We start from the raw sequence: 24,192 nt of genomic DNA on the forward strand, positions 1-24,192 counted from the left end.
GAGTTAGCTTTCCCCATCTTCTCACCTGGGGCGAGCTTTGGTTGCAAGAATGGTAGTTTTGGGCACTTGGGTGTCACTGGAAGAGAACAGAGCATGTGGGCTCTGGAGGCTGCCCATCCCCCTTCATCAGATGTTGCATGTTCCTCAGAGGTCGTTCCCCAGGGTGGCACTGTGGGATATGGGACCTAGTGGAGGTCCAGTTGTCCAGTTGTTGTCGTCGTCGTTGGCGTCATCGTCGTCTTCTTCTTCTTTTCTCCTCCTCCTCCTCCTCCTCCTCCTCCTCCTCCTCCTCCTCCTTCTTCTTTGAGACAAGGTTTCTCTGTGTAGCTCTGTAGACCAGGCTGGCCTGGTACTCAGAGATCCACCTGCCTCTGCCTCCTGAGTGCTGGGATTAAAGGTGTGCGCTACCACCACCTGGCTCAGTTGTTCTTTTAAAGGTGCTGGGACCCTGGCCCCAGCTCTCTGTTTCACCACACACTCTAGCCAAGATGCACATCAAACCAACTGCACTTGGAATAGAACCTACAGACTGGGGGCTCAATGAACCCCTTTTTCTTTCTGAATCAATCTCCTCAAGTGTCTAGTTATAGTAATACAGGCTATTACACCCTGTGAATCTCAGCCTCTGTAATTTGCACATGTGTGCATAAGTATATACAAGCAGGATCTTGGGCACAGGCAGAGGAGAGGGGAAGGCCTCTAGGACTTCAGTTTCTGTCTCCTTACCAGAAGCAACACACCTCAGATTTTTTTTTCCTTCCAGCAACAGAGAAGTTGAGGTAGCAGTGCACTGCCCAAGGCAAGGCTCACAGCAAGTGCCATTGAACAGCCTCCCAGGACAGGGCTTCCTTGTTTTCCACCACCTGTCTGCTGGTGGGACTTCTTGCTGCTGGAGCCATCAGGGGCCAGGTCACAGAATGTATTCCCTCCCCCCGGAGGAGCAGCCAGGCCACCAGATGTCCACTACCAGGGCTTTGCTCTCCCCTAGGCTCCTGAGGCTCAGGTGTGTTATCTGGGATCTCACTACCCACATCCCCCTGTGACTCTCCCAGCCTGCTGTTCTAAAGTCTCTGTATGGCTGACTGTTTGATTTAAGTATAAGCGTGTGCATCTGTGTGTCTGTTACCAGTCTGGCCATCAGGGCAGAAGAGGGAGTCAGATTCCTTAGAGTTAAAGTTACAGGTGGTTATGAGCTGCCAGACATGAGTACTGGGAACACAGCCATTTTAAACCTCAATGCATGCAAACCCTTCTTCTGGGCCACACTGTCTTGAACTGTAGTTGCTGTGGGCAGGACTCCTTGGGCTCATCAGAAGCCTGGCCTTGCAACTGAACTCTCTGTTGACTAGAGGGCAGCCAAGGCCCTTCTGAACCTTGCACGCCTCTCCTCCATCTCTCAGATAAGCTCAGTCTGGCTGAGAACTCTCAGTCCTCCTGCTCCAGCCTCCCTAAAGGGCATGCACCACACTTGGCCTTAGGATATTCTCCTTATTTATTTTCTCTCTCTCTCTCTCTCTCTCTCTCTCTCTCTCTCTCTCTCTCTCTCTCTCTGTCTGTCTGTCTCTCCCTCTCTTTTGCATGTATATGTGTTGTGCAAGCATGTGCGTGTTGGCTTTGTGTGGGAGTACATGTGTGTGACTGTGCACGCACAGGTATGCATGTGTGTGCTGAGGCCAGAGGTTGATGCTGACACCGGACATCTTCCTGTACCACTTCTCACTCAACTGAGGAGACCTCTCTCTCTCTCTGAACTGGGAGTTATGACCCATGTACATGGATGCTGGGGGATGGATTCAAACTCTGGCTCTCAAGCTTGAATGGCAAGTGCTTCATCCACAGAGCTGGCTCTCCAGCCCAAACACCCTCTTAAAACAAGAGAGAGGTGAGGGAAACCCAGCAGAGGGCTGACAGAGTTTCAGGGTTTACCCAAACGCTTTTGCATAAGTGCCCTGTCAGTGCCAGTTGTCATGGTTTGCATGCACACCACAAGCATGCAATGTGATGCTTCCCCCAGGCTGGTGGTCTCAGTGGCAGGGGGAGCAAGCCTGAAGCAATGGCCCCAGTTTGAACGCAGGACTCACAGACACAGTGGGGCAGGCGAGATGTCCAGATGGGAGTCCCCGTCTCACGGCTGTAGCAGGTGAGAAGTGAGCTCCCTTCAAGCACAAACCCGGGGCTGCAGGTATACTGGATGGTGGTGCCCACCAGTAGCACAGGGTCAGAGATGAGGCGGGTGGAGTGCTCCACCTCCCCAGGGTCGGTGCAGTACATAACTGCGGAGAGAAGAGCACATGGATGCACAGTGACGCCACAGGTCACCAAGATACACGGGAGAATCTAGAAAGCTTCCCAAGTCAGCCCTTTGCCCTTTGGGGACACAGCACACAGCTTGGCAGTGGTGGCTAGGAGAACTGAATTTTATTTCCAAATGTGCCCCTAGATTTTTCACCAGGTCCCAAACCTACATAAGATAGAAATCATCACTGAGGAGGGTGGATAGGTGGGGAGCACTGTAAGGAGGGTGGATAGGTGGAGAGCACTGTGATGAGGGTGGGCATGGTGTGTGTGTGAGCACAGTGTGTGGAGGTGAGCACGGTGTGTGTGTGTGTGTGTGTGTGTGTGTGTGTGAGAGAGAGAGAGAGAGCACAGTGTGGGGAGGTGAGCACGGTGTGTGTGTGTGTGTGTGTGAGAGAGAGAGAGAGAGCACAGTGTGGGGAGGTGAGCACGGTGTGTGTGTGTGTGTGTGTGTGTGTGTGTGTGTGTGAGAGAGAGAGAGAGAGAGAGAGAGAGCACAGTGTGGGGAGGTGAGCACGGTGTGTGTGTGTGTGTGTGTGTGTGTGTGTGTGTGTGTGTGTGTGTGTGAGCACAGTGTGGGGAGGTGAGCATGGTATGTGTGTGGGAGTAAGCATGAGTGGGGAGCACTGTGAGGAGGGTGAGCACTGTGAGGAGGGTGAGCACTGTGGGGAGCATTGTGAGAAGGGTGAGCACTGTGTGGGGGGGTGAGCACAGTGTGTGGGGGTGAGCACAGTGGGGAGGGAAGGGCTCAGTTTGAGTATCTGTTCTATGAAATTCTGAGCAGTGGCCAGAGTGGGAGGAACGAAGCGAGGGCTGCCCCACTCTCTGTGATGCCAAACACTAGGAAACAAGCATCAATTGCACTTTAATTAGAAAATCAATACAGATGAAAGGGAAACAGTAAACTAATTAAAAAGGAAGGCGGTGAACACCTGAGTGATGTAAAGGATGTCCACCACCCTCAGTAGGACAGTTTATGCATGCTCATAACTGTGGGATACCCTTCTGCGGCTATTTCTGCCTGTAAACCATCTGTCTGTCTATCCACCCAACCATCAATCCTCTGTCCATTTGCCTATTGGCCATGTATCCATCTATCCTGTCTGTCTGTATGTCTATTCATCCATCCATTATTCATCTAGACATAGGTTTATGTAGATATAGACACAGTCATATGCCACATATATAGTTATGCATTAGTTACCTTGTATATATATATACACAATTATGTATATCATACACACTGTATATTAAACTTATGGCCTATAACTCCATCTCATCTGCATAAATACCCATATCTAGGAATGCACACACATGTATCTATTGACAGATATGAGCAGGCGTCTATAAATGGAGAGATGTGAAAAAACACCTACATAGAATATGTATCTACCTCTGCACAGACCAGGCCCATTTGTGTCTATAAACCCATTGATCTGTCTGTCCGTCTACCCACCTACCTGCCTACCTGAATGTTTCAGATCCTGCAGGTGTCACACATGTGCATGTGTCTGACTCTGGCTCTTCAGTAGGTCTTCAGTAGGACTTTCCATGTTGCCTGGTTGCTGTCTTTTTCCTTAGGTGGCCTGATCCCTGCTCTGTCCCTTCCTCATCACCTTGGCCCTCTGCCAGCACTCATTATTGAGCTGTGCTGATTCTAATCTTCTGGTACAGGAACAATAAACTGTCACCTGGAGGTCCCTGATGTGCAGAGTTTGGGTTGGGTGTTTGATGCAGGAGGTGGGTCTAAGCTCAGCTCCTCCTGTTGCTGTAGGCCATCAGCAAGAAGCTAGAAGCTCCTCCATTTTTTATTCCCCTTTCACAACAGGGGCCTGCATTCCTGGGGCAGCACCCAGGAGTCAGTAGGAAGGAGGCTGGCTGCCTGTGGAGGGAGCTTAGAACTGGAGCAGGATGGTTTTGACTTGCTTCAGTTGGCTCTACAGACACTACAGATTCAGCGTCACTTTCACGCAGACTGGACATGCTCTCATTTGCCAAGGTAACCTACCGCTCCTACCTTAAATAGGTAGGGTTGATTCCATGTGACGTGTGCCCTTGGGAGGGACTTTCCACCCAGTGGCTTAGGGAGAAAATAAAATGACTCTTACTTTTTTCACAAAATGGGGGGTCACTGCTCCAACTCAGGTCCCACTGGCAGGTGAGGGTGTCGCTCCCCACGATGTCATAGCCTGGGTCGCACTGGTATGTGATCCGGGCTCCCCTGACCAGCTCTGTGTGGGAAGTGGTTTTCCAGCCATTCTGGATCTCAGGCAAGTCTGAGCAGGAGTCGTTCCGTGACACCTCTTTAAAACAAAACATCTTCCTTAGGTTTGGGGAAAGCAGTTTAAGGCTTCGAGTAAGGTGCACTGTAGCTGCTACCTGAGCCTGCGGAGGATCAATTCATTGTGAGACAATAGCTTACCATGGAGTGAAAGCCACTGCTCACAAATTTCTCAGCTCAAGCTGCACATTGCTGGAAAACATTTGCCACAACCAGGGACACTCAAAGGCACCACTGAGTTGGGGCCCTCTCCTCCTACAGACCTGTCACTGAGGTGATCCAAACCCCACTCTTACTGTCCTTGTGTCAGACTGCACATCGAGCAGATCTGAAACAGCTTTATATACTTTTAGGGACAGCAGTAGCCTCGACTGTCTGAGGAAAGTCACTCTGAGCAGCCGGCAGGGGCTTTCCCCAGGATTTCAGGCCAGTTTTCCTTTTTCCTTTTCTTTTCTTTTCTTTTCTTTTCTTTTCTTTTCTCTTTTCTTTCCTTTTCTTCTTCTTTCTTTCTTCTTCTTCTTCTTCTTCTTCTTCTTCTTCTTCTTCTTCTTCTTCTTCTTCTTCTTCTTCTTCTTCATTTTTTTTTTTTTTTTTTGAGAAAGGACCTCTTCTGGATGTCTGAAGGAAGGGGACAGGGAAATTGCTTCTAGAGTTTTTCTGGACAAGAGCAGGGACCCTTATTTTTAGGGCTTTGAAAAATCAGCCAAGCACTGGATTTGGGACTTAGGTGCACATGCCAGAAGATGGATGGAAAGGAAGAAACAGAGCAGGCACTGCCAGCTTTCTCTGGCCAAATGCCTTCAGACAGAAAGGCTTGCCCATCTGACCCTCAGTGGGAGCTGCCATGCCACACCCTGTAGAGGACTCTGTCTACTGTGTGACAGGAGTCACATTCAGAATTTACTTAGTTGGCACCATTCCCTACCTGGCTGACCATGGCTGAGTTGCCTACACTTGCCATTCTTCAGTTTTCAGAGGCCACTACCAGGAAAATTGGAGACTCTGCTTTTTCCCAGAAGGCAGCATGGAGGCACCAAACTGTCCATCCTCATAGGACCTTGTTAGCTCTATGAGCAAGGAGACCCAGACAAACCCCTCTCTCCTCTCTCTCTTTCTCTCCCTCTACCTTCTCTCTCTATCCCTCTCACTTCTCTCTCTATCCTCCCTGTCTCTCTGTCTCTGTCTCTGTCTCTCTCTCATTCCACTCTGTTCCTCTTTCATGGAGTCTCATGTTGCCTGTGCCAGCTTTGAACTCACTATATATCTGAAGGTGACCTTGAACCTCTAATCTTCCTGAATTCTGGGGTCACAGCTGTGCACAACTCTGGGATGGAACCCAAGACTTCTCTCCCCCTCTTTAGAAAAAGACACCATGAAAAATTTAAAAAAAGACACTATGCAGCCTTCATTTGCCTGGAATTTGCTATATAGACCAGGCTGGTCTTAAACTCACAGAAATCTATGTACATCTGTCTCCTGAGTGCTAGCATTAAAAGCATATACCATCATGCCTGGCTCTTAGGATTTCATTCATGTCAAGCCAGCACTCTGTTGACTGACCCAGAGCCCAGCCTGGTCCGTTTCCTTTTTTAAGGAAGCTGTGCAGCTCCAGCCACACATTCAATTTCACTGTCGTCATCTGCAGAACGAGGTCAAGAATCACACAACCTATCTACCCCACATGGTAATATGAGGGTTAACTAACATGGACATAGCCCTGACAAAAATGTATGGATCCCTCTGTGTGTTTGCTTATGGGTCTATGAAGGCTGGTGCTAAGGATCTGAAATCATGACTGCAGCAGGTTCATGGTCAAGCTAGAACCAGGGCCCAACCAACCTCTGGGCAAAAGAAATGCCTGGAAGTATCTAACATGTAGCACCATGTGCCTGTTTCTTGTGTGTATCGGACATCACCTATCAATCACTCCCTTTGAGCCAAGTGGAACCCTTCAGTCTTCATTTTGTCACTGCCGTCTCATAGGTTGGAGTTCATTTACTATCCCCTAACCATGAGGAATGGACACTTAACATGCATGGCAGGACTTGCCAGTGCTGAACTGCCACAGGATGCTCGGCTTCAAGTTCAGCATACAAGAACACTTTAAGACATTGCCAAAGAGCACTGGCCAGATGCTGGGTCACCTTGATCAGCTTGAATGGAGTCAGAGCTTTGCCACCCAGCTGATGCTGTTCTGAACATTGTCTCCCACACCGGGGGATAGAGGAAGCATAGGATGTCTTCATCTTTCAGCAGGGAGGGAGGGGAACTCTCTGGAGATAGATGGGAGCCAAGCCACTAAAACCCCTTCCTCCAAGGCCGCTGATCAGAAAGGTGTCCATCTGTGCCTCTGCAAAAGAACTCGGGAGCAGCAGCAGTGACGTCCCAGGATGTTTGCAGAACAAGAAGCCAAACCCAGAGGATGGTTGCCTTCCTTAGCCTCTTGGAAAGAGTAACAGGGGCAGGGCAGACAAGGGCAAAGGCTGCTCACCATCTGGGAAGCCCAAAACAACCACTGCTGTCTGACACATGCCAGGCTTCTGGGGCGTTTGTAGTCAGCGGCATGGTTTGTCAACTTAGATATCAGGAGAAACACAGAAAAGAAGGTTGATGTTAAACAGAGGCCAGACATTTCCCAGGCCAATGATGTATAATGTTATCTAGCCTGAGGTAGAAATCAGGTGCTTGGCAGCGTGAGTACTCTGTTTCCCTGCTGTGTCCTGAAAATTAAGATGCCAAGCCAGTTCCTGGGAGGAGCCAGTACAGATTGTAACCACCAGCTGAACCTTGTTACCACGATGTATGTGTCTCCACCATCCCGGATACCAGAAGTTCAGTTAGTCATCCCTTGCGCCCTCAGGTGCACTGCATCTACCAAGAACATCATAGAATGAGGGACTCAAAGAGCTGGGAATGAGACTACCTGGATGTGATCTCCATCTCTGCCCTGATATACAAATTCCCCACCTCCATGGATCCAGGGCCACTTCTATCATGATGAGATAGGGTTGGACCAGGGGCTCTGCCGGTTGCCCAAGTCTCTTCATGGCTGGGTAAACAGGATGTCACGGGGCTCTACTCTCTTGTCTGCTGTGGATGGTGGTGGACCAAAGGGGTGGTCCTGGAGGAACGTGGAGATGTGGAACTGAGACATGCTGTGAAAGCAGAGTTGAGAGGATGGATGGATGGAGGCAAGGAAAGAAGAGGCCACCTGAAAACAGGAATGTTGTCCCATTTCCTGGAAAAGGACATTTCTGCTGCTGTTGGTTGTGGTGGTGATGGTGGTGGTGATGGTGGTGAAGATGGTGATAATGATGGTGGTGATGGTAGCAGTGATGAATGTGATCACAGTACTGGTGGTGTTGTGGCTATGGTATTGGTGGTTGTATAGTTGTGGTTGTGGTAGTTGTAGCTGAGGGACTATTTTTGGTGACTGTGGTTGCATAAGTGGTGGTGGTTACTGTAGTTGTGGTTTTGTGGGTTGTGGTGATGGTGGTGGTGGGGATGGTGATGCTAATGGCAATGGTGATGATGGTGGTGGTGGTGGAGGGTGAGATGTGAACTGGCCTTGAACCTGATCATACACTGTTTTTTCTTTTTTCTTTCTTTTATCAAGAATAATTCAGTCACACTGAGAACCAAGGAAGATGTACCCTGCTTGTTTGCCCAGACCCTGAAGCATGTGAAGGCAGAGCTGCCCTGTGCCGTGACTCGGAAGAAGGGGTGTCCTCAGGAAGAGCTGGCTGTAGGTCAGGATATAGGGAGCAGATGACACTTGACAAGTTGCAAATAGAGAGAAATAGGAGTGTGCTGTGGAGTTACGGCTGACACCCAAGGAAACAGGATGAGCCTTAGCGTTATAAGGCCTCATTTGATAAATGTTTACATTCACTTCCTCAATGTTTCCACTTTGCTCATGAGAGGAGGGTGCTCAGAGTGGTTTTCTGACTCACACAAGGTCACACAGCCCTCCATACAGTGCTAGGATATAAACCTTGGTCCTCATGACTAGAGAGCCCATGCTCTTAAACCCACATGCAACAACTATGCTAGTGCAATAACAGGTCCACCAGTCACAAAGCATCCACACAGACAGACCCACAGGAAACCACCATGCACAATGTCCCTCCAACACAAACAAGATTGATGGATTGAAATACCTACCTATATAGTTCATGATAAATCCCTGGCCCTTGCCAAAGATGAGGCCAGCAGGGTCCGAGTGGAACTGGATGGTGAGGTCCGGTGTGGAGGAGTATAGCTTCTGAGGGCTGCTGTTGCCAAAGTACTGGCCCAGGACATGGGGCACAACCTCATCACCATCATAGATGGTCAGGATGTCACTGTTGCTCAGGTTCAGGCTTGATGGGCAGAGAGAAGAGGAGGGAATCACTGCAGGCGCCTGTCTGCATAAACACCAAGCCACCTCTTCAGGGAAACATAATTCCTTCAGACATGCCATGTGTCAGGCCCCAGGCTAGGAAGCAGGGCTGAGGTAGACCAGATGGCAAATGGGACCAGGACACATTGCTTCTTCCTATCAACACGACAAGCAGATCTATAGATGGCTGGGTTCTGGAACAGAGCTTGTGAAATATGAAGGCAGGGTTTAAATGAGTCCACAAGACCCAAGATAAATGATAAACAGGTATTTCTTCAGGAAACACTCACACAAATAATAGTAAGTAACTGCTGCAGTCTCCCTGCTCCTGAAGATACAGTCTCTGTCCTTCTGATGCTCTCACCACAACCCAAGAGAGTAAGCCAGCCCCTTCTCTTCCTTATAAGGGGTCACATCTGTACACCTGAAGCCATGCCCCTAGTATGTCTGCCTGACCCTAGCTTGCTTGTACCATGTCCAACCTTTGGGCCTAGCCTGGGTAATACACCCTTGCTCTTGTTAAGCCTACTGATTTTACCTGACCCTATCCTACCTATATTCTCCCCTGTCACCAGACCTAGCCAGACTCTCACATCCGTACACTAGGATAGTCTGCTGATCCCCTCCTGTGTCCTTCCCAACCTCCAGGCTTTGGCCTGGTAGCCCATTCTGTGCACTAGTCTAGCCTGCTGAGACCATATTGCTCCCCAATTCCCAGATATCATATCCAACCTCCAGACCTAGCATGGGTCACATCTCCTGTGCTCCAGTTCAGTCTGGTGCATCACTAGATGCTAGGCCACACATGCCATGTCTAACCTGCAAACTTAGCACATCCCACGCACTGGTTCAGTCTAGTGAGTCTCCAGACCCTAGCCAGCTTGCCTGCCTGCACCACCCCAAACCTTAAGCCTACTGCACAGATTGTATGTCAGCTTAGCCAGGTGTGTGCCCAAGACCTCACCCATACCACACTCACACTCCCCAATAGAGCTCAGGTAGCAACACCTGAATAGATCCAACCATTTGTCCATTGCATGTTTTCTTGATCACCCCTTAATTGGAATCACCATCATCCCTACAATCAGAATTACCACCAATCAACTGAAGGCATTGCCTACCAATTCCTCATGTCTAATTGACTGAAATCAATCAAGCTTGGGCAACAGCAAAACCAAAAATCCACAAACAAACAAACAAACAAAAACAAGTCTTCTCTCCATAGAAGCTGCCTAAAATCTCATTTTAGACACATAACCAACAGATGTCTGTGTGTCCAGATCTTAGCACAAAAACACAAATATGAAGGGCCAGTATAGTATATCACAGTCACTACTCCCCCTTCCTCCCATCCACCATAAAATCGTTCTCCAGTAAGAATTACCAGGATGAACTCCAGGGCACAGAATTTACAAGAACAATCATAAAATTTAAACACAGAACACAAGGAATCTAAAGAAACAAATACACAGCTTAATGAATTTGAAAAGATTAGCAATGATGTCCAAGAAAGTACACACACACAGCCAAGTGAAACGATGAAGACAATTTAGGATTCGAAACCCAAGTTGAATAAAGAGGTTGAAATAATGGAGAGACTCCAGCTGAAGTAATTGAAAAACTCATTAACCTAAATTAGAAAATTCGGTGGAAGCCCAATAAACAGAACGAAGCAAGTAAAAGACAGTTATCAGGACTTGAAGATAAAGTAGAGATATTAGGTGACTCAGGCAAAGAACATAAACAAGTTTAAAAGCAGTCAAAAGACATTTGCAGGAACTTCAAGACACTAAGAAAAGACAAAATGAAAAGACACTACAAAAAGTTCAACAACATCATAGAAGAAAACTTGCCCAAACCACACACACACACACACACACACACACACACACACACACACACACAAGAAAAGGAACTCCCCACAGCATAGCATAAACACTAAAAATAATGGAACAAAGAGAGGTTATTGAAAGCTTCTTTGTGAAGAGAAAAATCACAAGTCACACTTATAAGGGAAACCCAGAAAAACAACAGATTTCTCAATGGCAACATTAAAAGCCAGAATGGCCTGGAGCAATGTACTTCAAATTCTGAATGATCACAGATGCCAGCATTGGCTACTGTGCCTAGAAAAGCTATCTGACATAGCTAAAGGAGGGAAAAAAACTTCCAAAATGTTATGAAGAGGCTAAAATAATTCATGTCCACCAAACCCACTCTACAAGGAATACTGGAAGCAATACTTTGGACTGAATAGAGGAAGAAGCATAGCCAAGACACTGTAGAAAAGAAACAAAAGTATAATCATTGAAACACAAAATAGGACTAAGAACACACACACACAAAGACAGAGGCAGCACCAGCACATACCTTTCTTCCCCTCCACCCCGACTTTTTAATTTAATTTTTTTTTTTAAGAAAAGAAAGGTTCCATAATGTAGCCCTGGCTGGCCTTGAGCTCACAGAGATTATCTGTCTCTGCCTCCAGAGTAATAGAATTAAAGGTGTGTGCCACCATACCCAGGGTCATATACCTTTCAATAATAACTTGAAATATGAATGGCCTCAACCCCCTAATCAAAAGACACATGTTGGCCAAATGTGTTAAGAAACAACATCCATCTTCTCAAGTCTACAAGACACTTACCGTGCCTTCAAAAGCCAGAACCCCCTTAAAGTGAAAGGGAAGACAAAAGTACTCCAAGCAAATAGGACTAGGAAAATAAGCAGGTGTTGCTATTTTACAAGATAGATTTCAAACCAAAATACGATGGAAGAGATAACAAGGACACTTCATTTTATTAGGGAATTAACCAAGAAGACATTACCACCCTAAACATATATGTCTTAGTTTCACAGATAGTATACTAGTGGACTTAAAGAGACAGATTAGCTCCAACTCAGTAATTAATAAGTGAGTAATTAACACCCCAGTTTCTCCAATAAACAGGACATCTGAACCAAAAATACACAGAGAAACATCAGAATTAAATGACATCAAAATTAGGTGGACCCAAAAATTACCTACAGAACATTCCATTTAAACACTGAAGAATATACATTCTACTCAGCAGGCAAACAAAACCTCTCTAAAATAGATCACATCATAGGATAGAAAACAAATTTAACAAATTGAGGAAAACAGCAATAACTGTGTTATTCTGTCTGACCACAATGCTACAAAGCTTAAAGCCAAAGGCAAATGAATCTGTAGTAAAAACCCATGGAAATTAAACCACACATTACTGAGTGATGGATGGGTTGAAGAAGAAAAAGAAATTTAAACCTTCCTGGAATTAAAGGAAAATGAAAACACAATGCAACAAAACCTCTGGGACACACTGAAAACAGTCTAAGGAGGGAAGCTTTTAGCTCCAGTGTTTATGTTAAAAAAAAAATCAGAAAGCACTAATAAATGACTTAATGATACAGCTCAAGAATTTGGAGAAACAGGAACAAACCAAACCCAAATCCAGAAGATGGGAAGAAATTAATGGAAAAGAAACAAAGAAAACAGTAGGAAGAATCATTGAATCTAAGAGCTGGTGCTTTGTGAAGATAAACGACCCTTGATCCAACTAACCAATAGGAAGGTTGGAAGGAAGGAAGGAAGGAAGGAAGGAAGGAAGGAAGGAAGGGGAGGTCCCAAATTAACAGAATCAGAAATGAACAGGGAAACATTACAACAGACACCAAAGAAATTCAAATTTCTATAGAAGGGTAACATTAAAAACCAGTACTCCATTGAGTTAGAAAATCTACAAGAAATGGATGAATTTCTACGTTCATCCAAACTTCCAAAGTTAAGTCAGAGATCAACAACCTAAATAACTGAAGAGGAGGTAGAAACACAAATGAAAAGCCCTCTGGCTAAAAAAAAAGTCCAGGCACAGATGGGTTCAACATGGGATTTTACCAGATGTTCAGAAAGGATCTGTAAGGCATACTTCTTAAGTTAAAAAAACAAACAGCAAACAAACTAAAACCAGAAGGAATACCCCTTAACTCCTTCTATGAAGCCAGTATCACTCTAATTCTAAAAATGCATAAAGACACAACAAAATAGAGAAAGCTACAGGCCGATATTCCTGATGAACATAGATATAAAGATCCTCAATAAAATATCTTCAAACTAAATACAGTCATATATTAAGAAAAGACCATCCACCATGATCAAGTTGGCTTAGTCCAAGAGATATAGAGATGGCTGATGGGTAAGTTCTTTTGTGTATATGTTTATCCTATTTGTTGTTGAATAACCAGTGAGGCAGCAAGTTAGGAAGGACTAGGAGTCAAGAAGGATTCTGGGAAATGTAGTAAAGTCTTGTGATCTAGGCAGGAAGTGACATAGCAGGAAGACTCAGAATATAAGCAGGGACAAGCAGGAAATCGCTCTCTTCCTCTTCCTCCTCCTTTCTTCTCTAGAGCCTCCATGTGAGCCTGACAAGCTCGTGTCTTCAATCAGATACGTCTTTATAAATATATAGATTATGGCTATGGTTGATACTTAAGACAGAGTAAGCATATAAGAAATCCTAGTCATTGGCCAGCAGCATTGTACCTAATATAAGTCTCTGTATGTTATTTGGGTGCCCAGGTGGTGGGCAGAACTCGGGTGGATGGCGTAAAGACTTATCGTTACAGATGGCTCAACATAAATAAATCAATAAATCATATGATCTACTGATCATACAAATGGGCTAAATACAAAACTCACATTATCACCCAAATAGATGTAGAAGAGAACTTTGATAAAATCCAACATGCCTTCATGATAAAGTTCTGTTTGACAAATGACCACTAACATCTTCCTAAATGGAGAAAAAGCTCTAAGGAATTCTACTAACACCAGGAATGAGACAGGGCTGTCCATGATCCTCACTCTTTTCAATATAATTCTTGAACTACCAACCAGTGCAATAAGGCAAGAGAAGGAAATTAAAGGGATACAAATAGGAAAAGTCAAATTATCCCTATTTCTAGATGTTATGATATTATACATAAAAGGTCCCCAAAATTCCATCAGAAAGCTTCTAGAAATGGAAAGAAATGAACACTTTCAGTGAAGTGTCAGGGTATGGAATCAACGTACAAAACCAATAAGCCTACCTATGTGCTGATAACACAGGTTTTGAGAAAGAAACCATGGAAACACTCCCATTCACAATAGCCTCAAAAATATCAAGGGAGAAACCTAATCGAGGAGTTGATAAACTTCTATAATGAACTCTTGTCTCTGGTAAAAGAGATTGAAGAAGAGTCTAGAAAAAAAAAAAGGCATCTCGTGCTTAGTATTTAAATCGCACTCTACCAAAAGAAATTTACAGATTCCTTGCAATCTCACTCAAAATTCTCATGACATTCTTCACAGAAATAGAAACAAAAATCCTAAATTTTATGTGGAACCATGAAGGACCCCAGATAGCCAAAGTAGTCTTGAGCAAAGAGCAGTCCTGGAAGGACCGCTATTTCAGATCTAAAATGACACTGAGGACCCAGGTAATGGTTAATGATGCCAGAGAGTTCCGAGTTCACAGAAACCTGTGTTTGCCATATGTCACTGGAAGGTTCCTTCTTTCCTTCCTTCCTTTTCCCTCCCTCCTTTTCCTTCCTCCCCTTCTCTCCCTTCCCCTCTTTCTTCCTTTTGGGATGAGGTCTCACTGTGTGGCCCTGGAACTAGCTCTATAGATGAGGCTAGCAGTAAAATCACAGGGCTCTGCCTGCCTCTGCCACCAGCTCCCAGCGCTGGAATTAAAGGTGCGGGTAGTGTCCTTACTTTCTCTGCGGCTTCTCCTCCTTGTTCACCCTCTCCTCCTTTTCACTAACGTTTCCCAGGAACCTAGTCATTGTCTGCACACACAGAAGTGCTGAACTGAGACCCAAAAGCCCGGGAGCAGGGTAGGAGACAAGGTTAGTGGTAGCACACAGAGAAGGGCATGAGGTACACAAGGCCTGTCCCAGAAGCCTCCTTCCAAGGCTCTAAGAGAGATGTACTCGTCTCCCTGCTTCCGGCTACTCCTATGGGTCTCCTTGTTAAGAGGCAGGAAACCACCTGTGCCACAAGCAAGTGATTTCTTCTTCCCTAGGGAAGTCCCTCAGCTGTCCTGTACAGCAGAGTCAACCAGTGCAGGGGCGGTGCTGGGGACCAAGACTCCACAGCTGCTCTGCTCATGGGAGGTCATCCTCCTCCATGTCATTCCACACTCTGGGCCTTCTCAACTTTCACTGTAACTGCGGGACCAAGGTGGCTGCACAGGGCACAATTCTGGGGCGGCTTTCCCTTCCTGGGAAACTGAGGTAGCTTGCAGTGCAAGCCCCATGCTTCAACACCAGCCATGGCATCGGGAGGGTGCTCATGCCGCTGTGAACCCAGTGAGCATGGAGGGAGTCGGAATCCCGAGGAACAGACCCAGACTGCACCCAAACCACACAGCGAAGGTGAGCCAGGAGCCTGGAGCCTCTCGGCCCTTGGCAACTTCCCTCCCTCCCAGGGCCCCTGTTCAGCCCGCACAGTGTAGGTCACGGGTGCAAAGGGTCTTCCTAGCTTGCCTGGCTGAGAAAGTCCTGGTGCGGCTCGCCATAGGCTCCAGTCGATGAAGCTTGTTTTCCAACCTTGTACCTTAGCCTACAGCTCCAAGCCCAGGGTCTATCCAGGCCCTGCCCTCACCTCCTCTGTAGCCACTGCCCTCTGGTAGGTCCGGTCTTTCCTCCTCAAGTCCCTCCCATCTCTCCTGGCAGGTCCTTTTCCCTCTATAGGCCATGCCCTTCCTAAAGCCCGGCCCACCACCCTAAGGACCCTCCTATAGGCCACGCCCTCCCTCGGACCACGCCCTCTCCCAGCAGGTCCTTCCCTCTCTCCAGCAGGCAAAGCCCTCTCTCCCTGAAATTCACCTTCTAGGCCATAGCAAGCCAAAGGACTGGAGACTCCTAGAGCATTCCACATTCTGAGCCCTCATAGTGCAGAGAACACATTTGGTTCTAAGACTTGGACAAAGGCAGTCATCTGCCCAGAGCTGGGGCAATGTAGGAAAGGTGGTGACTGAGGGACCTAGAGAATGGATGGGTGGGATCATTGAAGGAGCAAGCTCTGCCCCCAGGAGCTGAAGGGACTATGGAGTCCCAAGGTCAAGGTTACCCCAGCTGGAACACAAGGGGCAGGCGTGCCACCATCTTCCCCCAAAGAGAAGGGGCCAAGCCTTTGGGGCTCTCTGCACTCCCTGCTCAAGATGAGGCTGACTTCCTGACACCCCATGAAAGGAGGTACAGGCCTCCCTTGACCAAGAAGAGGGCCATGTGTGACTTCAGGGTGAGGTGGCCAGAGATAGTCTGTAGGGAGCAGGAGGCACAGAGAGAGGACCTACCACAACCCGGGCTGCAGCCCCTTGACAGGGTCCACAACCTAACCCCTTTCTCCTCAGGAGGCAGCATCAGCCTCAAACAGCAGGCCAGCAGCCACAGCGATTTCCAGGATTCCCAAGGATCCCCTGCCTACTTGATGGATGCCCTGTCAGGTCCTCCTCACCCTCACATGAGGATTCTCAAAAACTATCTGAGGCCTGAACTGATGACCCGACTGGAGAAGAGGGTGAGGAGGAGGACCCTGGTGGCCATGAAACAGCTGAATCAGGAGATGGAAGCCGTTAGATTCCGCAGGGCAGTGCTGCTGAAGGACACTAGGGAGCTGCAGGATGAAAGAGCATTCGAGGAAGCAGAAAACAAGCCCCTCCTGGAGTACCTGAAGGAGAGAAACGAGAGAGCCCAGGAGAAATACGACTTCCTGTGGAAAGATTACATCCAGCAGAGTCAGGACATCAAGGACAGGAGGAGAAAGCTGGTCTCTACCTTCACCTCCCAAACAGCCAACCTCCAGAAGCAGCTGGCACAGGGCAGGAAGATGAAGGCTGGCTTGAGGAAGAAGCTGAAGGACCTGGATCCCATTGCACAGATAAAGGAGACCCAGGACAGGGAGATAGAGGCCTTAGAGCTGGAGAAAGCCAGAATTATAGCTGACTTGCCCTTCGTGGACCAAAAGGCACACTTCCAATTCCTGAAGGAAAGGGCCGCCCTGGAGAAACAAGTGGAGGAGCTGAACCTACTGGAGTCAGGAGAGGACATCACCAGGGAGCTGAAGAAGAAGGCCAAGGCCTTGGAGGTTAAGGCCAAAAAGGCTCACAAGAACTTGTGTCATCATGTCGACATTGAGAATAGGCTTCTGCGAACGAAGCTCCAGCAGCTGGATGAGGAACTCTTTGAGCTGGAAGCCAGAAAGAAGAAGCTGGAGCAGAGAACACAACAGTGGAAGGAGCAGCAGTGGTACCTGGAGGCCCTGGCCCGGGGGAGGCAGCGCCTGCAGCAGCAGGAATGCCGACCCCCCCAAACCACAGACTGCCCCCCACCCACCCCAGAGCCATCTACTGGATGCCAGGCTGAGAACCAATCCTAAGTAATGGCTGCCCAGGAAGCAGACTGGAGCTGAAGTTGGGGGTAGCACACAAGAATTGAAGATGCTATCAGGGCAGAAGTATCAAGGGATGGGGAGGGGAGCTGAGCTTCTCAGGGGGCAGAGGGGTCCTGGCCTTTTTCTCAGGCTTGGTCCCCTCACAGCAGCCCAAAGGGCTAGCCTAACGGAAAGCTTCACAGCATTAGGGAAGCTTTGTTTTTTAGACTCTGTACCTTCAATGACAAGTTCTCTGTTGTGGTGTAGACTTTGGTGCTCAACCCTGCTCTAGTGTGGACTTCATGACAACAGGTGCATTTGTAATCGGCACCTTCCACACAGTCACCCATCTCACAGTGGTAGGGCTGGTGTCTTAGGTGGGTGCTGGGAGTTATTTGGGGAATGGGTTCTTTGCATTTGTGCACAGCTGGGGCTGGATTGTTCTGCAGAGTTGTGGGTTGTGATGTGGCGTATGGTTCTGGGTTTGGGTCGTGTGTGCCTGTGTGACAAAATACAGACAGCTCTCTCAGTCCTGGGCATTGCTTCAGGCAAAAGCCTTGGCATTGCATTGTAGAATTTTAACATTTACTTAGCTATAAAATGAACTCATTTAAAACTGTGCTGAAAATGAATAGCTGAATGTATCTTTGGCTTACAGATTTAACTTGCACATGAAATGCTTTGTTCTTAAACACTTATTGGAAAAAAAATAAAAGCCTACCTGTTATTGTTCAAAATAAAAGTCTGTTTTATCATTATTCAAGCACACAACTCCTTCCTCTCATGTAGAACCTGTAACTGTGGGGGACTTCAAATGAAAGCTGTTTGCACCCTTGAAGACGAGTCAGGTGTGGGGACCAAAATAGTTCTGCTATGGAAAATTTTGAGATCCAGCCTTGGGTTTCACTAAACAGGAGCACCAGAAAGCTCCAGCCCACTATTGTATTGCTAATACTAGCAAATCTACTATTGTTTACCATAGCCTCACTATAGGATGCCTCCTGGTTTTGCATATCTATGGGCCTAAGCATCTGGATAGGCCTGAACCTGGGCAGAGAGACAAGGTATAAGGAACTAAGGAGAGTTAGGGGCTAGCGACCAGAGATGAGAAGAAGGACAGAAATGGTTTCCTCGAGGTCATGGCAGGATGGTTAAGAAACAGTCGAAAAGATGGCAAATAAAAAAAAGACTCTAGTTTTACAACATGGAACTGAGAGCTCTTTAAAGAAGACATGTAGGGAGACACTCTGGCCCCGCCCCAGGTAACCCGGACAGGTGTGCCGGAACATGCACGTGAGGGCGGGGAGAGGGGAAGTCTAAGGTGACTTAGAAAAGGCTTCTTAAGGGACCAGGGACACGTGGACCCCCCTCTTCCCCTTCTGCTGGCCCTGGTTCCGGCTCCCTCCTCCTCACTTTGGCCTGCGCTTGGCTGGTGTAGCTGAATAAAGAAACCTTGCCCGATTGCCTGCGGAGTGATCACTTGACAATGACAAGATACCTGTGTTTGGTCGCCGCTGGGTTGCTTGGAGTTTCCAGGTCCACACACCCCCACACAGGCTGAACCTCATGGGTTAAGGCTGAGACATGCTGAGTCACGACAAACTGGCACCTAACGTGGGGCCTGAGAACGGGGGAAGAAGCCATGGACACCACGAAGAAACGAACACCAAAGAAGCAATGGGCAAGGCAGAGGCATGGACACTTCTAAGAGATAGTCATCGAGGTTGAACCGATGGGAGAAGAAGCACACGCAGAAAAAAAGAAGAAAGAAGTGGCCGAATGTGGTGAGTGAACAGCGTTAAGTCAGGAATAAAACTGTATATAATTGTAGAAATAGAAAATAGATACGTGTAATATAAAATAGGAAGACGTCAGCCAGCAGCTGACGAAAAAAGATAAATCGGGTTATTTAACTCTTAAAGCAGAAATGTGCACAAAATATATATAAGATGAAAATGTCAGCCAGCAGCTGACGAAAATAGGTAAAGCAGGTTATTTAACCCTTAAAGTAAGAGAAACTGCACAAAGTAGATGTGAGACTGAAATGTCAGTCAGATGACAAAATGGTAAAATGCAATGCGTTAAACTCCAGAATGAAAAATGCAGGTAATTGTAAATATGAAACAGGAATATTAGCCAGATGGTAAAGAGAAGTAAGTTAGCTTTGAAAGTAAAATGTATATAGTTAGAGAAATCAGGCAGGTAATTGTTAGTCAGATGATTGTATATTTATTTACTTGGGTATAGTTTAATAGCCAGGAGAGCTAAAACAAAGTGAAAGCAAGTACAGGAGATTTTAGAGTTTTTAGAGTTTTAAAAGGATCCTTCCCACTTGCAAAAGCCACTGCCATGATGCAGCATTTCGAGTTGCGCAGGGGCTTGGGAAGACATAGGTGCCGCCTCGCATACACGCAGGCCCTCGGGAGATATCTAGGAATGTAATGGAGAACAGAAAACTCCACGCCTACTAAGGGGCAGCTAGATGGTAAAGAATATACAGGACAAATGATTGGGATGAGCAGGGATAGAGAATTAATAAGTACCTAGATGGAAGGAGTCTTCACTTCCTTCATTTTAAACTGGGAATACAGAAAGGCAAATAATGGTAAAACTCAGCAAAAGCTAAGACACTTGGAAATTTTAGTGAAATTGCTTACAGGAGATAAGAAATTTACAGGTTTCCTCGGATCAGAGAGAGAAAGGCTCAGGAGAACATAGGAGTATACATGTGCCAATACCATTCAAACAGCTCAAGGAACTAAAATTGGCTTATGTCCAGTATGGACCAACAGCAATTTTTACCCAGAGGCTGATAGGGAATATTGCTGTAGAAGCCTCACCCCTAGGAAATTGAAAGCAGGTAACCAAGACCTGCTGGTCAGGAAGAGGATATTTGTTATAGAGAGCAGGCAGGGACCTAGGGAGTTAGTTCAGAATTGGTTTCTAGGCCTGTGTGGACATTATACAAAAAAGTTAGAGACACAGGTGTTGGAACTTTGATTGTGAAACAGCTAGCTTATGAAAATGCTGGTACTGCATGCCAGGCCACTGTAAGGCCTCACAGGAAGAGGACTGACATAGGTGAGTTCATTAAGATTTTTTCAGATATGGACCTAGCTTACACTCAGGTATTAGCAATGGTGGCTGCCTTACAGGAACTTCAGTTAATAATATGTTATTCCTAGAGAGAAAGCAAGGCATAGGGAAGAAGAAATGCACAGAGCCTTCTAGAGGTTGCTTTAGACATGTACAGGAAGGGCACCAGGTCAGACAGAGTCCCAACAAAAGAGAGAATAGGGGTTCAGGCTTGTGCCCAAAATACAGCCGCAAATTTTCCAGCTGCCCAGAAGGCATAGTCGAGCTAAAGCCAAGGTCAGCTGTGGCAGCAGCTGCGGTCTGCCGGCCCTCAGCCAGTGACTTGGTGCTACCTCATGCCAGCATCTGCAACGGGCTGAGCAAAATGGCTGACAGGGGGGTGGACAGCCTGAAGCTCCTGGGAATAACTTACAGCCTTGGGAGATGCCACTATGGCTGATGCCATAATGTATATAAATGCTATTGATACAGCCAGACAGAAACTGTTTTTGAGACTTATAGAGAAGAAAGGGCAACATATTTAAGCTTAGATCTGTTCAAATTTTGGATGCTCATATTTCAAGGATTGACTATAGCTACTGTGTTAGGAGAAATTTCAATTAGGGCTTTTTCTTTGCAAAAGGAGAAATATGAGATGTATGCAAGTTATTAATGAACAGTGTGGCTACACCTGGATGTGTGATGTGATTGTGAATTTATGAATGTGGATGAATGGAAATACCTAAATTGCCTTGGATATGATTAGAGAGATATTTACATTGCCTTGGATATAATTTAAAAAATATGAAAGTCACTTTAATATAGTCAAAATGAGCATCCAGTCAGTCAATGTCTTAACAGGAAAAATTAATGATTTGAGCCCTAGGGGATAGTCAATAAAAAAGTTAGCAAAAACCTATAGCGTTAGCTTAGAGACACGAGGAATCTATAGATGATTCTGTAAAATTTGGCAGATGAAAGGATACAGATCTTCCTAAATTTTTATGGTTAGAAAAGGAAAATCTAGAAAATAAAAGTTGATACATGATTTTAAAAAGGGTTTGTGAAAAGCCTCAGGAGAGAGCCATCCTGTTAGATTCACAGCTTAACTATGTCTTTGTAAATACAAATTAGGCCAGGTCAGCTAAGATGCAAATGAGGTCTTATCAGCTTGTCAGCTTTGAAGGTTAGATTAGAAAAGACTACTTAGAAACTTTAAATAAATCTTAAAAAATTGTTAGACATATGTTGTATTCTAAAGAAATTAAGGCTTAATAGATAGCAATTAGAAAAAGTTTAAAATCTTTAAGTTTTAAAGAAGTTGTTATAAAATATTCAATGGTTAAATACCTTTTTGGGGGCATCTAATGATGATTTAAATCCTTTAAATAAGATTCTATAAGGAGAATGATCCAAATGTACCCAGACTGCTAACTAAGAAGGTAGACAAATTCTATAATTAGAGGAGGTGATTCAGCATCAACAAATATATTGTATTGACTATACAAAACCATGGAAAGCTTATGTGCTCCCCACAAAGCATAGTCCAACTTCTGTTTTATGGCAGAAGGAACCATTATGGTGGTTACACCTACCTGTCTCGACAGCCTAAGCATTAAACCCTTATTTTAAAACAGTAGCCTACATGGTAAAAAAATACCATATGGATTCTAGGAAGTATTTTAGGAGAAAACTAAGTCTGATACATGTACTTTATGCCAAGCAACAGTTTAATTGGTTGTTTCAGAACAATGATTTGTGGGCGATTGCCTTTGCTCAGTTTTCAGGAAGAATTAATAATCAGTTTCTAGCTCATGGACTGTTACAATTTATACTAATACATCCTTTTATATTTCCAAAATAATAAAAAGCAGTCCTGTAAAAGATGCTGTGTTAGTTTTTACTGATGGCTCATCCAATGGGAGAGCCGCCTGTATTATTGATGGAAAGGAATAGGTGAAGCAGACAGCTCTGGCTTCAGTTCAGATAGTCAAATTGCGAGCTGTTACAATGGTCTTTCAGATCCTAATAAATAATTCATTTAATTTGTATACTGACAGTCACTATGTCTTTAAGGCTTATAAGGTAATAGAGACAGTTCCATACATAGGATCCAATAATAGTCAGATTAGAATATTATTTGAGCAAATTCAAAATGTTATTCACCTAAGAGAATTACCATGGTTATGGGTCACACTGGGAACCTATTAAATAGGCCTTTCCCTGATTACTAGCCAAATGAAATGAGTTAACTGATTAACAAAATTGATTGATTTGTCTTAAATAGAGAAAGCTGGAGAGTCTTGTAACTTTCTTCATCATAATAGCAAAAGTCTAAGAAAGCAATTTGGCTTAACCAGAGAGACTGCTGGTCAAATCATCAAACAATGTGGAATATGTCCACAATATGGCTATGGCTAATTTAGGGGTGAATCCTCGAGGCCTGCTCCCCAACTATTTATGGCAAATGGATGTGACTCGAATCACGGAGTTTGGCAAGTTAAAAATGTGCACGTGGCAATTGACACATATTCAGGTTTCTTAATGGCCACTCCACAAACAGGAGAAGCCACCAGACATGTTATAAGTCACTGTTTAAGATGTTTTGCTTACATGGAAATGCCAAAAGTTATAAATACAGATAATGGGTCCGGATATACTAACAAAGCTTTCCAGCAATTTTGTGCTCAATGGAAAATTGATAAAAAATCATGTATTCCTTATATATCCCCAAGGACAAGGAATAATAGAGCAGGCCCATAGTGCCCTAAAAACACAGCTTCTAAGATAAAAAAGGGGGAGCTGTGCCCTGAGTCTCCACATGGTGCGTTAAACCACACACTGTTTATCTTAAACTTTTTAAATGTGGATGCCAATGTGCAATCTGATGCAGACAGATTCTGGCATGACAGAACTCGAATGAATTTCACTCAGGTCAAATGGAGAGATGAATAGAGGGGACCAGACCCCGTAATTATTTGGGGGTCGAGGGCATGACTGTGTTTTCTCAAAGGTGGAGAACGAGGCGTGCTGGCTGCTGGAGCAGTTGATGAGATACATGGAGCAGAGAGGAATTGGACCTGGGCCCACAGGAGACCGTCTGAACCAGCTGGAGTGAAACACTGTACCTGTATTCCTGAACTTTGAGGACATCCGACCTACAGCCAGAGGAAGAAAGGAGACACACCTAGTTCCAGTTTCGAGATGCTTTCCAGAGTCCCAGCCTCCCTACAGACTGACTACATTCACCTCTCTGAATCCATGAGTGCTCATCCAGGAGCAGACTAAGAACTAGACAAAAAATAGCTTGCTTTCTTGCCACAAACAGTCACACAAAACTGTTTTGACAGTTTTCCCATTGGGAAAAAGGACCCATTTAAGACAGTCGGATACTGGCATAAACCAGAGTGGCAGAAGCTCCTTCACAATGCTTAAACAAGACATGGACAAAAGACTTTTTAGTTAACTTTCAAAGACTGATATTACAAACCTGATGTTACAACTTCGGACTTTGAGCAAGAAATAGAAAGGTTCAAGGGGCTTTGAGTCCCAGGCAGGGAATAAAGAAAAAAGGTTTAAAATTGTGAAATTGTTCACACCCCACAGATTGTGAGAATATCTTATTGTCTTTTGATGGTAATGTATGTTCATGAGATTGTTAATGTCTGTTACCTTGCTATATGTGTTATATGAATGTTATGAGAAACTAGAAGTCAGAGTTCA

General features: G+C 45.6%; 2 protein-coding genes across 4 annotated transcripts in view; one reads left to right on the plus strand and one right to left on the minus strand.

Moving 5' to 3' along the window:
* Sez6l (seizure related 6 homolog like) overlaps window positions 1-24,192 on the minus strand; it is a 168,825-nt gene that overhangs the window by 12,705 nt on the left and 131,928 nt on the right. For all 3 annotated transcript variants that reach the window (XM_035444303.1, XM_035444302.1, XM_035444301.1), the window contains exons 10-12: window positions 8,741-8,937; window positions 4,404-4,598; window positions 2,082-2,273 (exon numbers count right to left, since the gene is read on the minus strand). In XM_035444303.1, coding sequence (XP_035300194.1) covers window positions 2,082-2,273; window positions 4,404-4,598; window positions 8,741-8,937 — 584 coding nt within the window. The remainder of the gene's footprint in view (window positions 1-2,081; window positions 2,274-4,403; window positions 4,599-8,740; window positions 8,938-24,192) is intronic.
* Window positions 16,069-17,400, plus strand: LOC103162143 (coiled-coil domain-containing protein 121). Its single transcript, XM_027415944.1, has one exon. It carries the CDS (start codon window positions 16,069-16,071, stop codon window positions 17,398-17,400), a length of 1,332 nt encoding a protein of 443 aa, XP_027271745.1.

Source organism: Cricetulus griseus, chromosome 4 (genome assembly GCF_003668045.3).
Source record: "Cricetulus griseus strain 17A/GY chromosome 4, alternate assembly CriGri-PICRH-1.0, whole genome shotgun sequence".
NCBI classification, from domain to species: Eukaryota; Metazoa; Chordata; class Mammalia; order Rodentia; family Cricetidae; genus Cricetulus; species Cricetulus griseus.